The 15660-nt window shown below is 42.6% G+C and overlaps 1 protein-coding gene across 1 annotated transcript in view; it reads left to right on the top strand.

The window, feature by feature from the left end:
* PTPRN2 (protein tyrosine phosphatase receptor type N2) overlaps positions 1-15660 on the top strand; it is a 608845-nt gene that overhangs the window by 29555 nt on the left and 563630 nt on the right. The window contains exon 2 of the mRNA XM_083704687.1: positions 10771-10821. Within this exon, the coding sequence (XP_083560813.1) occupies positions 10771-10821 (51 nt within the window). The remainder of the gene's footprint in view (positions 1-10770; positions 10822-15660) is intronic.

The raw sequence follows: 15660 nt of genomic DNA, 5'->3' as shown, positions 1-15660 counted from the left end.
GCTACAGACTCCGCTAACCTAGAAGTAGTACCTCGGGTTAAGAACTTTACCTCAGGATGAGAATAGAAATTGTGTGCTGGCATCGCAGCAGCAGTGGGAGGCCCCATTAGCTAAAGTGGTACCTCAGGTTAAGAACAGTTTCAGGTTAAGAAAGGACCTCCAGAATGAATTAAGTTAGTAACCAGAAGTACCACTGTATAGAAGTTTGTCTAACTTCAGCTCTGTCCCTAGCACACCGCCAACTCAGACTCTCTTGCTTCTCCTGGTGGTTTTTGCCTAAGGTAGATAAGCCACCTTGGTGGCAACAGTGACACTATGCCAGCATATTCCCTATGGCAGCATATCCTTGAGTTCTGGCATAGGAAGATTTAGAATAAATCTCACTCTAGCAGAGAGTGTAAGTAGGGCCAGTGGAGCATTGTTTTAGCTTTAGAAAGGCGGCATACAAATAAAATGATTGATTGATTGACTGATTTAATTTCATTCAGTTTGTATTTCATGGATCAGAAGTTAACTATACTTTGATTTCACACATCTCAGGATTTTACAATACATATGGCTCAAAAGACATGCCAAAATGCATTAAAAATATTTTAGAGACTACTGTAATAGTCTCTGTCTTAATAACAGCTGCATAAAATGGAAAGAGCGAGATGTTCCAACTGCCTGGGACTGGTTGACGAAATGTGTTGAATTGTCATGGATAAACTGGCCAAATTAATTCAAAGGAGGGAAGGAAGAAGGGAAAAGTCCATATTTTATGAGAGATGGAATTGCTGTATTGATTATTGAAATGAACAATATGGAAATTTAAGGCTGTGAATATATTTGTTTGTGTAGACTGTACATATTATAAAGTAAAAAATGCATTTAAAAATGTGCACATTAAGCTAAAACACTTATTTAAGTAGGAATGGTTATACTTCCCAAAAAATTACAGATTAATGTGTAATGGAATGGAAGGGATGTACGAATAAGCACACGTGAAATTGACACGGACTAAAACAGACCTATCTAACCACACCTGGCTGTAAGTCAGAAATACAATCCATTCTTAGACCTAAACCATGATTTGGCTTAGTATTGCTTCTGAACCTGGGCTTCTTGTCTGCTTGCTTTTTTTAAAAGTAATTTTATTAGTTTTAATAAAATACAAAGATTTAGGATGATTGTAAGGGACACGGGTGGCGCTGTGGGTTAAACCACAGAGCCTAGGACTTGCCGATCAGAAGGTCGGTGGTTCGAATCCCCGCGATAGGGTGAACTCCCGTTGCTCGGTCCCAGCACCTGCCAACCTAGCAGTTCAAAAGCACATCAAAGTGCAAGTAGATAAATAGGTACTGCTCCGGCGGGAAGGTAAACGGCATTTCCGTGTGCTGCTCTAGTTTGCCAGAAGCGGCTTAGTCATGCTGGCCACATGACCCGGAAGCTGTACGCCGGCTCCCATGGCCAATAAAGCAAGATGAGCGCCGCAACCCCAGAGTCGGCCACGACTGGACCTAATGGTTAGGGGTACCTTTACCTTTAGGATAATTGTACAGCGTAGCTTACAAATCTTAAGAAGGGACTTAGTTAAAAAATGTGTAACATGAAAATAAATAATAAATAAAAATGTAGTCTGGATTGGGGAGGGATGGTACCATTAGGAGCATATTCATACATTTCTTAACAATAAACAGAAAATAGAAAATAATGTTTGGGGCTTATTCATTGGTGTATATAGAGAGCATATAAGGAGAGGGAGAATGGTCACCTGTATTTCATCAAGTCAACCATAAACTTCTGAATGCTGGATGCTGGCTTGTGTTCTTGTAGACAAAACCGCAAGCAGTAAGTCAAGAACACACCTTGATTACAGCTCTCATGGTATGTCTGCAGCAAGACAAAACAAAAACCCGGGTTTGAATGCAATGCTAAGTCAAATGATAGCTTAGCTCTAGGTGGTACAGCAGCAGGATGACCAGTGGAGGAATGAAATGGCTTCAGTTTTTACTGTAACTACCTGTACACTTGCACATTCTCACTTAGCAAGGAAATTCCAGGATGTAATTCACAAATCATGGTTAGGAAGCATAGGAGTGAAAAACCTTACTCGTCCCTGCATACATTAGTTCTCAAGAGAAGTACAATTTTCTATCAAAAGCAGTATTTCAGCAACTGAGAGAGAATATTACCATTGATGGTAATAGGATTCTGCAGATAGATGTTTTCTAAAAACAGAATATTCTCAGGCCCAGAGAAAATACTAGCCGTTCAAACAACAAAAGGAGAAAGCAAAATAAATAAGAATGGGAGCCTACTGGGAGCAGCGATCTGTTTCTGAACACAGTTTCATACTCATAGAACCACTATGAAATTATACTGAGCCAAATGTAGGACAGAAATGAGGTGAGAAACAAGAGCAAACTTTATAAGCTACAAGAGAAAAATTAAGCAGCACAGCTGTAATGGCATATTTTAACTTCCAAGCCCTCTGACATAATTTGAAGATGCAAATCAAGTTAGAACTGTCATGATATACAAGAAATGGAATAGTTCATTCCATAGCTCATACAAGCAGAGTGTTAACTGACACAGAATATCAATACTTAGAAATAACCAATCAATCCAAATAATCCAAATAATGTGTAGCTTAAAACCATAGGATATCACAAGGCAGATATTATTATTGGCCCACTTTCCCAACACTCATTCAAAGCAGTCTACAGAGAAGCGTAACAGGAATACAGTGGTACCTCGGGTTACATACGCTTCAGGTTACATATGCTTCATGATACAGACTCCGCTAACCCAGAAATAGTGCTTCAGGTTAAGAACTTTGCTTCAGGATGAGAACAGAAATCGGGCTCCGGCGGCGCGGCAGCAGCAGCAGCAGGAGGCCCCATTAGTTAAAGTGGTGCTTCAGGTTAAGAACAGTTTCAGGTTAAGAACGGACCTCTGGAACAAATTAAGTACTTAACCCGAGGTACCACTGTACAATTTAAACAAAAGCAGAACGGGAATAGTCAACATTGAAGCTATAAAACAACAACTTACGTAAAAGCAGTGGTCATGGAAATTTCTTAGAAACAGCAGAATGATTTAACATCTGCTGAAACAGACATGTTCACACCCAACAACCATATATCATATGGCTTATAGGCACAAGCAAATTGCACCCACATTGATTTCCCCAGCTAATAACTTGTGCAGTTTGTATGTTGCTTCCCTTTTACCCCACCCATACCTGTGTGCTATGCTAATGATAATTTTCACTGTTGTGTTTTAGTAGGGAGGGTCATGGCTCCACCAAGCTCTGATGTACAGCAGAAAATAAGCTGCTGCGGTGCTGTTGCAGCAACTGCAGTTCCTTCCCTGTTAGACAAGAATCATGGTAAATAAAGGACCGTGTGAGTTAAGGATAGTATTTTAAATGTCAGGGATTTCCCGCCCCAGCCCATCCCCACTACTAGTGTTTAACATAGCCAAACCTGATTTGCTTTTTGGATGCATCAGTCAAAGTTATGGTTTCCCAGCCTGGTTGCAGGGAGAAATATTTCATATTATAATAGTCACTTGTTTAACAGTTGCTGTTGCTGAAGAGAATGTGTCAATAGGATAAGGTGACTGAGAAGGATTATATAGCCTGTAGAATGACTTGCTGCTCCACTGAGCAAGTGGCTACTAAGAACCCCCTGAAATCACACTGTTCTGCGTATTGTAATTTATCTCTGATACAAAATTATAGCCTAAGTAAAGGTACCCCTGCCAATCAGGGCCAGTCGTGACCGACTCTAGAGTTGCGCGGTCATCTCGCTCAAGAGGCTGGGAGCCGGCGCTGTCCGAAGACATTTCCGGGTCACGTGGCCAGCGTGATGAAGCTGCATCTGGCGAGCCAGCACCAGCGCCACACACGGAAACACTGTTTACCTTCCTGCTAGAAATCGGTCCCTATTTATATACTTTCACTTAGGGGTGCTTTCGAACGGCTAGGTAGGCAGGAGCTGGGACCGAATGACAGGAGCTCACCCCGCCGCGGGGATTTGAACCACTGACCTTTCGATCGGCCACCCGCGTCTCTATAGCCTAAGTAGTACACTGTAAATTAAAGAAGAAAATAGCCCTGCATTTTATTAGTTATTTAAAAAATATACCTCACCTTCTTTGGAGGCAGGGTTGCAGGCAGGGGGAAGCCTCCAAGGTGGCTAATAATTTAATTAAAGCCAACGAAAAGCTCCAAACTAATTTGAATCCAATAAATTACATGTGACTATATGCAAAAGAGCAATGCCAAAAACTTCACCTTCACGACATCTGATCAAACACCCAAAGGCACTGGAAAATAAACATTATTTTACTTGGCACTGAAACAACAGCTACTTATTTGCCACATGAATTTGGTGAGGGAATATTTCTTAAATGGGGTAAGTGCTTCAACCCAAAGGGTCCTGTTGCTAGTCAACTGAGGGTAACCAGAGAAGGAATATTAAAGCTAGTCTCCTAAAAGGCATGTAGGTACTGACAAGAAAAGGCAGACAGCATGATGATGATGATGATGATGATAAATCACCCTTCATCCTAGGATCACAGGACAGTTTACAATATAAAAACACAAAAATACCTAACATAGTAATAAACAAAAGAAATGTTGTCTCCTCTCCCCCCCCCCCCCAGTTTAAATGGCCATAGATTATAATATAGTTAAATAATTAATTAACTAGCCAAAGGCCTGAGAGAAGAGGAATGTTTTTGCCTGGCACTGAAAAATGTGTAACCAAGGCACCAGGTGAGACTCCCTGGGGAGAGCATTCCACAAATGGGGAGAAAAGGCCTGTTCTCCTACTGCCACCCTCTGGACCTCTCGTGATCCCAAGTTTTGTAGGACTTCGTAGTGTGAAACCGGAACACTGAATTGTATCAAGATAAACTGGAAGCCAGTGTAATATTTGAATACTATCAATAACTGTTCCATATTCACATGTTTTCATGTAGCCACCTTACAGCTATTTTCTCTCTCCCAGAGCTGGCCCAACCATGAGGTATAGGTGAAGCAGCTGCCTCAGGCGGTATATGCACATAGACGGCACCCCACCGCTTCTGCTGGAGTTCCAGTACAGGGCGTTGCTGCTCTTCCAGCATGGCGTTGGGACAACCCCTCTTGTTTGTGCTAGATCTAACATGGATGTTGACCAGGCTATGAATAACTGTAGTGCAGTGCAATTTCTCGAGTAATAAAACCTTCTTGGGAACTAGAAATATGTCATTTCAGTTCCTTTCCTTTCTGTAGTTTCTGCTGCCAGTGAAAGCTAGTTACATGTACACTGGGTTCTTACTGATATCCAAGCTCCACAGAGCACGAGCAACACCAAATCAGTTCTAGGAGCAGATGGCATATACTAGTTCCAGCAGCCTGAAATATTTGAAGAGGCAGAGCACTGTGTTTCCTTCTGCAAAGGGGAATTAGGAATGAGGGTAGCAGATGGGTCACAATGTGATGTAAGGGAGGGCTCTTCCATATTTAAAGACCACTGATATTAGAGAAAGGGAGTAGGATGGCACTGTTTAGTGGATTAATGAATTGATTAGATTACTAGATTAAAATAAATTTGTTTTAACAACTCCGTTTGAAAAATCATTCTGAAGAAGAAGAAGAAGGAGGAGGAGAAGAAGAAGAGTTTGGATTTGATATCCCGCTTTATCACTACCCTAAGGAGTCTCAAAGCGGCTAACATTCTCCTTTCCCTTCCTCCCCCACAACAAGCACTCTGTGAGGTGAGTGGGGCTGAGAGACTTCAGAGAAGTGTGACTAGCCCAAGGTCACCCAGCAGCTGCAGGTGGAGGAGCAGGGATGCAAACCCGGTTCACCAGATTACGAATCAACCGCTCTTAACCACTACACAATGCTGAAGATTTTAAACAGTGTAATGCAGATGCTCACAGGACCTGGACCTTGTAGTTGCCATCTTGCAAGAGGCATTCCTTTTCTTCTGCAAAAGCAAATGGCTTGCTGGAGATGGTGTTTGCTGCAACACATCAGTAGTCGGCAGCCTTTAGCGGCCAGTGGTTCATTTGGGCACCACTTACAAAATGCCTGTTCTGGGATGTATGACATCACGCAAAACAGCTGCCACTTCTAAAAGAGAAAAGGCACACAAAATGGTAGGGGTTGCATGCCACCCCACCAATGCAAGGGGGTGGGATAGGCACCTGCAACACACTTGTAGAGACATGGTCTTTGTACATCTCTTCAGACTAGAAGGGAAGATTCAATCCTGATATTGAATGAAATGTGGGCATGTTTAAAAGGGCATGTTCAATGTAGGATAAGCCGAACCAGCACAAATAGGAACTGAGCAGGATTGCACTGTGGATTTTTGAGGGAAAATTTACTGAGACTTTCTGTGGGTTGCACAAAACATATTGGTAAGGACATTCTCACCTGTAGGCACTACACTGGTGACCCCTGTATCACATTATCTAAATCCGGTGTGGAATCTGTGGCCTTCCATATGTTGCTGGATTCTAACTCCCCAATTTTGGTCTGAAACAGCATCCTTTTTTCATCCAAATTTTGCATTTTCATATGCAAACTTAAAGCAGATTGCACTAATTAGTCAATTTAAACTGATACGGTTGAGTAGCTGAGTGTTTTTCAATAAAATATTGATATATGAGGGGAGGAATGTATGGCTTGTTTCTGACACAAGGTAAATTCTGCATGCATTTGCATTTATTTTAGCAGGAAACTAAGGTGGGGAGGGTGGGTATTTTGCTAGAAGATGGAAGACAGTTGTTTGTAATGCATGACGTGAGTAAAAGGATCTGCAGGATACGATACTGCTTTGCTCTTCAGTAATGATTTATTACTGTCATTAACCATTAGCAGGTAGATGATATTTAAAATGAAATATGTTGTTTCTTAATGCTGTAGCAAATAATAACAAAAAATAAATTTGTGTTTAAATTAGCATTTTGACTGCTGGGTGAAACATGCATAACTTCAGCTTCAGTTAATGTAAAACTCAATTCAAATATCATTCATTTTTCAAGGGGATTTAGAGGTCCTTCTAATCTGCTTTCCCCAGCAAACCAGTACCAGAGTTTGCCACACATGAATTTATTAATTTGCTATTCAAGACATAGATCCTCTGGTTAATTGCATCAGATGCCTCATTCTAATCAGCATGTAATTGTCAACTTTTGTTGAAACATTGAAGGTGCAGCTTTGTATAATAAGTTTTTCTTGTGCGTATTGAGTACATATTAGGTGATAATGCAAAAGGGACCGAACAGAATTAAAATCACTTATTTGAATTACACACTTGTTCCAAAGTAATCTCTTTACGTTTGGTGCCTGAACAACAAAATAGCAGATTCAATATAAGGAAGTCAAAAGTCAGTTGGGACTGGCTGTCCCCAAAATTCCTACGCATATTTATGTTGGTGGGATTTAAACTGAGTATTAATTACACAGTGCATTCAAGGCAGTTCATATCGACTTATAAAGCAATAGGTAACTGTTAGGTGTTAGGTAACTGTTAGCAATGACAAACCTAGACAGCATCTTAAAAAGCAGAGACATCACCTTGCCAATAAAGGTCCATATAGTTAAAGGTATGGTTTTCCCAGTAGTGATGTATGGAAGTGAGAGCTGGACCATAAAGAAGGCTGATCACCAAAGAATTGATGCTTTTGAAGGAGGAGGAGACTCTTGAGAGTCCCATAGACTACAAGAAGATCAAACCTAACCATTCTGAAGGAAATCAGCCCTGAGTGCTCACTGGAAGGACAGATCCTGAAGCTGAGGCTCTAATACTTTGGCCACCTCATGAGAAGAGAAGACTCCCTGGAAGAGACCCTGATGCTGGGAAAGATTGAGGGCACAAGGAGAAGGGGACGACAGAGGACGAGATGGTTGGACAGTGTTCTTGAAGCTACCAGCACGAGTTTGACCAAACTGCGGGAGGCAGTGGAAGACAGGAGTGCCTGGTGTGCTCTGGTCCATGGGGTCACGAAGAGTCAGACATGACTAAACAGCAACAATAAACTGTTAGGTGGATTTGTAGATGGTTGACTGACCAAACCCAAAGAGTACTCACTAATAGTTCCTCATCATCCTGGAAAAATGTGGCAAGTTAGGTGAAACATTGGTTCTGTCCTGGGCCCATTGATGTTTAGTGTCTTTATAACAACTTGGACGAAAGAATTGAGGGGATGCTCATTAAATTCGCAGATGACACCAAGCTGGGAAGGGTAGCTAATGTTTCACAAGACAGAATCGGGCTCCAAGTTACAAGAAAGGAGATTCTGACAGTGGAGCAGGCTTCTTCAGAAGGTAGTGGACTCTCCTTCCTTGGAGGTTTTTAAACAGGAGTTGAATGGCTACCTGCCATGGATATTTTAGATGGGATTCCTGTATTGCTGGAATTTGGACTAGATAACCTTCGGGGTCCCTTCCAACTCTACAATTCTGTGATTCTGTGATCAGAGACCACATAGAATAGATGTGTTTTGATGGGCAATTTGAAGGAAGGGAGAGAGATGGCACCATGTACATGTTCAGGGATACCTTTATTCATAGGAAGAAATAAGAATATGTTGAGTTATTCTGGAGACATGTAATCACTGAGCATGGTGGAGTTGGATAAGTAGAGATCATAGCTAGGGATGTAATGAGGAGCTTGGGCCAAAATTGTAAGCCAGTGACAGCATCTGAAGAAGGGTGTTTCTTGGTCTGAACAATGGAATAAATTAGTACTTTTGACAGGGTAGCTGTGGATAGAGAGATGGGAGATCTGAGTTGTGAAAGAGGAAGACCAGATAAAAGATGACCAGAACATGAACCAGTGTTATAGCTGACGTAGCAGAGAAGAATTGGCTCAGAGAGAGGGAGAATGAGGGGGAGAGACAGAACAAAGAGAAATGGCAGGACTTGACAGCTGATTAATGTGCGTAGGAAAGAAGATAGAAGAATGAAAGATAAAACTATTGCATGAATGGCTGATTAAGAGGTTGCATAGTGATTTTGTTGACAGATACAAAGAGGGATTGAGGAGAAGACTTAGAAGGAAAGATAAGTAGTCCAGTTCTGGGCATGTTTAATTTGAGAACACAACATTGAGAATAAAACATTTTGCCTTCAATGTAAATTGTCATACTGTGGCTAAGTATGTTTTTAAAGGTGTGCTTTGGTCATTGTTTTTCGTTCCCATCTATTCATTGTTCTTACTACCCCAGCAAGTGTAAGATATGTCATGTCCCACCATGACAGCTGATATATGATAGGTGTATCACATGCAAATTCCAAACCACAAGGGATAAGGTTCGAATTATTTCATATGCATCTTGTCTACTAGAGTTGAGACTACCACCATAATCACTATGATGGTGAGCATGCTTTCTAAAACTCTTGCTGGTCCAGGTGGATCTAGCTTCCTTTATTATTTATCAATTTAATTTACACGACACTTCCTATAAAGCATCCCAAAGCAATTTAACAATCAAACGATCAACAAGAAAAGCATATATAAACAAGAAAACATATAAAAACACTTTCAATGCCAATACATAGTTCATAAGTTTATCATTGTAGCAGAAAGACATGGCAAACTTGTAGCAATAGTAGTAAAAACACAGAGAACATCCATCCATAATATAAACCAACATCTGTGAGGTAAGAGAGAGGAGATACCAGAGACACCCACAAACTTAGCGTCTGAATTCCCAAAACAACTTACAGTGCTTTTATCAAACTCATTTCCCCTGATTTTTGTTGTTGTTGTTGCAGCCAATGCACAGAGGGCCACTTTCTGTGTTACAAAGCTATTATTGCCACTCAGAAGAAACAGAACCATTTCTACCATGGTGTACCTGTTTGCTTCTGCAAACAGAGATTTCAGAAAGCGATTTCTTGGTTCTCTTTATGAGTGATGTCTTCCACCTGAGTTTGACCAAAAATACAAAGTCTTTCTGTGTACAGGACCTTGTTATAGTGGCCATCCAAGGAAAGTATTCAATAAGTACCAGAAAGATGATAGAAATGTGCCCTGTCTGATATGTAATGGGAAGAAGTTCCCAAGGGTAGGTGCTGTTTACACTAAAAGCCCAACTGGAGAGCCAGTGTGGTGTAGTGGTTAAGAGCGGCAGTCATATAATCTGGGGAACCGGGTTCGTGTCTCCGCTCCTCCACATGCAGCTGCTGGGTGACCTTGGGCCAGTCACACTTCTTTGAAGTCTCTCAGCCCCACTCACCTCACAGAGTGTTTGTTGTGGGGGAGGAAGGGAAAGGAGGTTGTTAGCCGCTTTGAGACTCCTGAAGGGGAGTGAAAGGCGGGATATCAAATCCAAACTCTTCTTCTTCTTCTTCTTCGTTCATTGTATTGAATGGACCTCTTGATGAGATGGTATCTGCAGGAGAGGGCCTCCTGCAGTGATCAGTTGGGTATATAAGCAGTGACACCAGCTTTTAGCTATTGACTTAAGATGGTCATAGACACATTCTGGATTTGAGGCCCAGCATAACAGCTGGAAATACTACATGAGAGCTGTGCCTCAGGAAACGAACCTTTAGGGACCAGGCACTCAGTCGCAGGTATTATATTTCTGTATTCTTCCCATTCATTTTTTACATTTACTTTATGCTCTTGGCTTCTTCTGTACTGCTCGGTTTAGAATATCAAACAAAGGTCTGACTCCAGTTTGAGATTTTATAGCTTGAGATGTTGGGACTGTACTGCAACTGCATTGCTTTCACACCATCCTGATTTTGTGTTTTCATTGCATTCTTCCTAGGCTGCCTGTTTGAGGATGACCTTTGCAAATCATTTGAAATCTGCATAAATGGTAAGTTTCTGAATAACTGGCACACATGGCTAAGCAGCTTGTTGTATATGTGTACATCGATGCATGTGGAATCTCTCTGCCAGTAAGAATTAAGAGATCCTTCAACTCCCTCCTGCCCAAGACAGATTTTGTATAGTCTGAGCAGTCATTTGTTAAAGTTTATTTATGATGAGGGGTGGTGGTAGTGCAGACTTTTTTGCCCATGACAAAATGTGTAGATCCAACACTGGTGGTGGTGATGGTGGTACCTATCTATATACCTTTCTACACAGGCTACTCTCTCCTTCTTTGTTGTGGCAGCTTCTCCCTCCTTCTTTCATTACCTGACTCTCTCTGAGACATCATGAGAGGTCTGGAGTCTGGCAGCTCCTTTTACACCCACTCTGACGCACGTGCAGCAAACCCTTATGAGCAAGCAGCCAGCCTTCTTCCCTGCATGTATTAAAAATACCTTAGGATGTACGACATACTTTATGGACACCCCCAATTATGCAGCTGTTGACGGACTCTCTCAATTATGACTTAGATTGTTTAAAATGTATATATATGTACCGAATGATCGTTTAGTAATTTTGTAAAATTACGAAAAGTAGTTTTGTAAGAGAAAGAAAGTAAGTACAACGTTAAAAAGAATTAATTGTGGAAAACAGATGATGGGCGAGCTTCGCTCATTGCATCATATATTTCCACTGGGCCACGTAGAGCCTTTTTTGTCTATAACAATAAGTGTTCTACTAAAGTGCTGATATCTTTGCAGTGGAGGCTATATTTGTTGTAAAGGCTCTGTTATCTTATTTACATTTGCTGAGTGGCTTGTGGTAGCAGTCATGCAGTGTTAATTTTCTTCTGTAAACCATTTTTATTGGCTTGCTGAAATCTGCTGATTCAGAGTTGGTAAGGTAGTGGTGCATTTTTTTTTAATGTTTTCCTAATGGCAGGACAATATGTCAAATAAGATCTCTGAGTCTTGCTCTCCAGAGTTTTTCGTTTACAGATTGATTTCATATACTTCAGTTTCTGTCACTAGTAGAAAACTGCCTCATATGGTTATGAGCCTGAAAAATTGATATCCTCTGGTAAATATGTGAATAATGAGTTTTTATCACAGAAAGTGTGGAAGGAGGAAGGAAGAACAGCCTGGGTGGATTGATGTGTTGCTTTCCAGATGTGTTTGTGTGTTTTATCGTTACAATCTTTGTTAACTTAAGAGATTCTGCAACATACAATGTGATCAAACAGGAACTGGTGATGATATACATATAAAATTACAGATCACTGTTGAACAAATACAAACAAAAAATAAACCCAAGTTAAAATAAAGGTATGTGAATGCACCAAAGGTAGCAACTAGAACTTTATAATGTAGACATAATGATTAAACAAAACAAGGTTACAAAACATGAACCCTATCATACCAAGTGAAAGTACCGTATTTGAAATATTCAAATGCCTTGAGTCACGATATCAGCCATATTCATTCATAGGATAGGTAGGGTTCTTGGCCATGTTCTTCCTTGATTACAAATGAAATACAGTCAGACCAAACAAGTACAAAAGCATCCCCTTTCCCCCTTTGGCATCTAATGACTATCAGTTTTATTAGTTAGTTTTTCCAGCAGGGCAAACTTTACTGTACCAAGATGGATGTTCTCTGTGGCACAATGGGTCGGTGCGGTTTTTTGTTCATCAGAAGGTTGGTGTTTGAGTCTACTCAGGTATGGCTGTGGGCAGGATTCTTGCACTGCAGGGGGTTGGAGTTGGAAAGGACAGTGAGAATCACCAACTCTACAGTTCTATGATCCTAAGTAGTAAGATTGGCCTCACCTATCCCCCCCCCCAAACTGTGTGATGGTCCATCCTAGCTGCTGTAAGCAGCTGCACTATCAAATGTTTATTATGCTTTTTTGTTATCCTTGTCAAATATAGATAAATGTGCTAATTGAGAGTTGGGATAATGTGGCAGTTAAAGATCATATCCGTTTCTCTGAATACCGTAGCCCAGAATTATTGCACTCTAGTAGAACCGCTCTGTAGGTGGAGCTACAACCCACTTTCTGATCATCCCCCCCAGCACCTTGTGGATACAGATGAATTCATCTTCAAGAGCCTCCTATGAGTCACGTACCATTTATGAATCAACTTCAATGACAGTTCTTTATAGTTAGCTGATATTTTATGAATAGGAGTTTTATCCCCACATTGCTAGCCAAGTGTCTTCGATTCCAGACATGTTGAATTACAGCTTCCACTGTCCCTGAACATTGGCGATGCTGGCTGGAGCTGGTGGGAGTTCTGGCTCAAAACACCCGAAGAGCGCACAGGACATAGGGTACAACATCATGTTTGCTGACTGGGAAAAGTTATGGACCACCGGTATGAAATTTACGGCATGTAATACTCTGAAAGAAAACATTATGAAAATGATATACAGGTGGTACATGACCCCAGTCAAGCTTGCAAAGATATATCATTTGCCTGACAATAAATGTTGGAAGTGTAAAGAGGCTGAAGGAACATTCTTTCACCTCTGGCGGACGTGCCCTAGAGTGAAGGCTTTCTGGGAAATGATATATAACGAGTTGAAAAAGGTATTTAAGTACACCTTTCTTAAGAAACCAGAGGCCTTCCTCCTGGGCATTGTCGGCCAAAGTGTGCAAAAGAAGGATCAAACTTTTTTTATGTATGCCACAACAGCAGCAAGGATACTCATTGCTAAGGGCTGGAAAACTCAAGATTTGCCCACACTGGAAGAATGGCAGATGCAGCTGATGGACTATATGGAACTGGATGAGATGACTGGCAGAATCCGAAACCAGGGAGAAGAATTGGAGGAGGAGAACTGGAAGAAGTTTAAAGATTATCTACAAAAGCATTGTAAACTGTATGAATGTTAAGAAAATTGTATGATCTGCAACATCAGGGCTCCAACAAATTAATAATTTATATCTGTAAAAGTTAATGTAAATGAAAAATAAGATAAATTGTGGATAAATGGTATTCTATAATTAACCTTTGACAAGAGAAATTTAAAAGATTAAATTTGAGATTTGAATATTGGGAAATTTTAATAGACAAATTAAATTAAGTTAATAATTTGCTAGTAAAACTTATGAATGTAGAGAGTAGGAACAAGAGGCGTGAGGAAGTCCAAGGATGTTTATGAAATGAGGATATCTGAACTTGGTATGTTTTTTTATATATATCTTTATTGTTACAGTGGCGTAGCGTGGGGGGTGCAGGGGGTGCCAGCCGCACCGGGCGCAACATTTGGGGGGGCGCACTCGCAGCTCTCTGCCCCTACCTGGCTCACTCCCGCTTGCAGCGGCAGCAGCAGCCTGGCGAATAGGGCGCGCGCGCAGGGCGCACGGAGTGGCAAAGGCGAAGGAGACGAGGCAGAGGCTGCGGGCTGGCGGAGGAAACAGGAGAGATTCAGATTGCAAGCAAGCCGGGACGCTTCGTCGGCTTGGGGAAAACCCGGCGGGGGGCAAGGGCACGCGCCTCGCTTTGCTGGGCGCAGAGGTGGGGAGGGAAGAATCTCCACACGGACGTTGGGGAGCGCAGAGAGGAATGGGGGGGGCAGCTCCAGCCATCGCCCATCGCCAGCAGTGTCCGTGCCTCCTTCAGGGGGCTCCTCGGGGGGGGCTCCTTGAGGAATCCGGGCAGCAAGATCTTGGAAATGCTTTGCCTGCGAGGCAGCTGCCCACAACTCCCGGGGCCAGCCCGGGCTGCCAAGTGAGACCCCTGCTTCTTCGGAAATTTCTCCAAAGGCTTCATCCCGCCGACGGCAGTGGGGGCACCCAGGAGCTCAGCTGGGCCCCAGGACAAGGGGTGATCCAATGTGCCCTTTTCAGCTTAGGCCAAAATTGGGGATCAGGGGCGGCGCACTCTGCGTGCCTGCGGCGGGGGTGGAGAGACGTACGATCAGAGAGTCATGGCTATGCCAGATGTTGGAGGCGGGCGAAGATCTGGCCAAGAAGGTGGCAGGGAGCTGCCTCTTTGGAGAAGGGAAATGTGTCCGGCGTTGGGGGGGGTGGAGCGGGGGCGCTGCTCTGGCCAACCTTACCGAGCGTGGAAAGGCTTTAGGGGGAGGGGTGCAAGGGGTCCTGATTGACTCTCCCTGCAGGGGGAGTGACCAGAGGCGCCTCCGATGGCTTCGCGTCCTGACGCCCTCCTGAAGTGGTAGGCGGCAAGAGGCAGACAGGTGGATTGCCGTCTACTCTTTGGCCGCGCCAGAAACGTGGCGAGCGGGCGCAACATCTGGGGGTTAGGGTTAGGGGGCGCAAATCCACGGGTTAGGGGGCGCAAATTACTTGCCTTGCCCCGGGTGCTGACAACCCACGCTACGCCACTGTATTGTTAAACAAAAATTTAATAAATATTATATATATATATAAAAAAAAACACCCGAAGAGCATCACCTTGACTACCCCTGATGTAGGAGATTACTCAAAACTTGTAAAACTCTTCACTAAAATGGCTGAAAGCCAGTATGCTGCTGATTGTGCTCCGAGCCCCAAAACCCGCCCCTCATGGAAATAAAGACACAGTGGAAATAGAATTTAGTTTAAATGTTAATGAGCAAATTTTGGCCACAACTTTATTGAATACACAAATGTGACTGGTATGGACTTGGTATCAAAACTATATCTGGCTCCTGCCCTACCCTGCAGGAAGCCTATAAGGGTAAACAACCAGCAGGGGGATTTCCGTCAGTGTATATTGACTGGTTCTCACCCCTGGGATTCCTGGGGGTCCTGGCATGGCCCTAGCCCTTCTCCGGGCTTCGGACAAGATCCAGACCCCCTGATCCCTATTCATTGGAGGGGCAGGTGGTGGCTG

The sequence above is a fragment of the Podarcis gaigeae genome (genome assembly GCF_964106915.1).
Source record: "Podarcis gaigeae genome assembly, chromosome: 12".
NCBI lineage: Eukaryota > Metazoa > Chordata > Lepidosauria > Squamata > Lacertidae > Podarcis > Podarcis gaigeae.
This window is presented reverse-complemented; position numbering and strand designations above follow the sequence as displayed.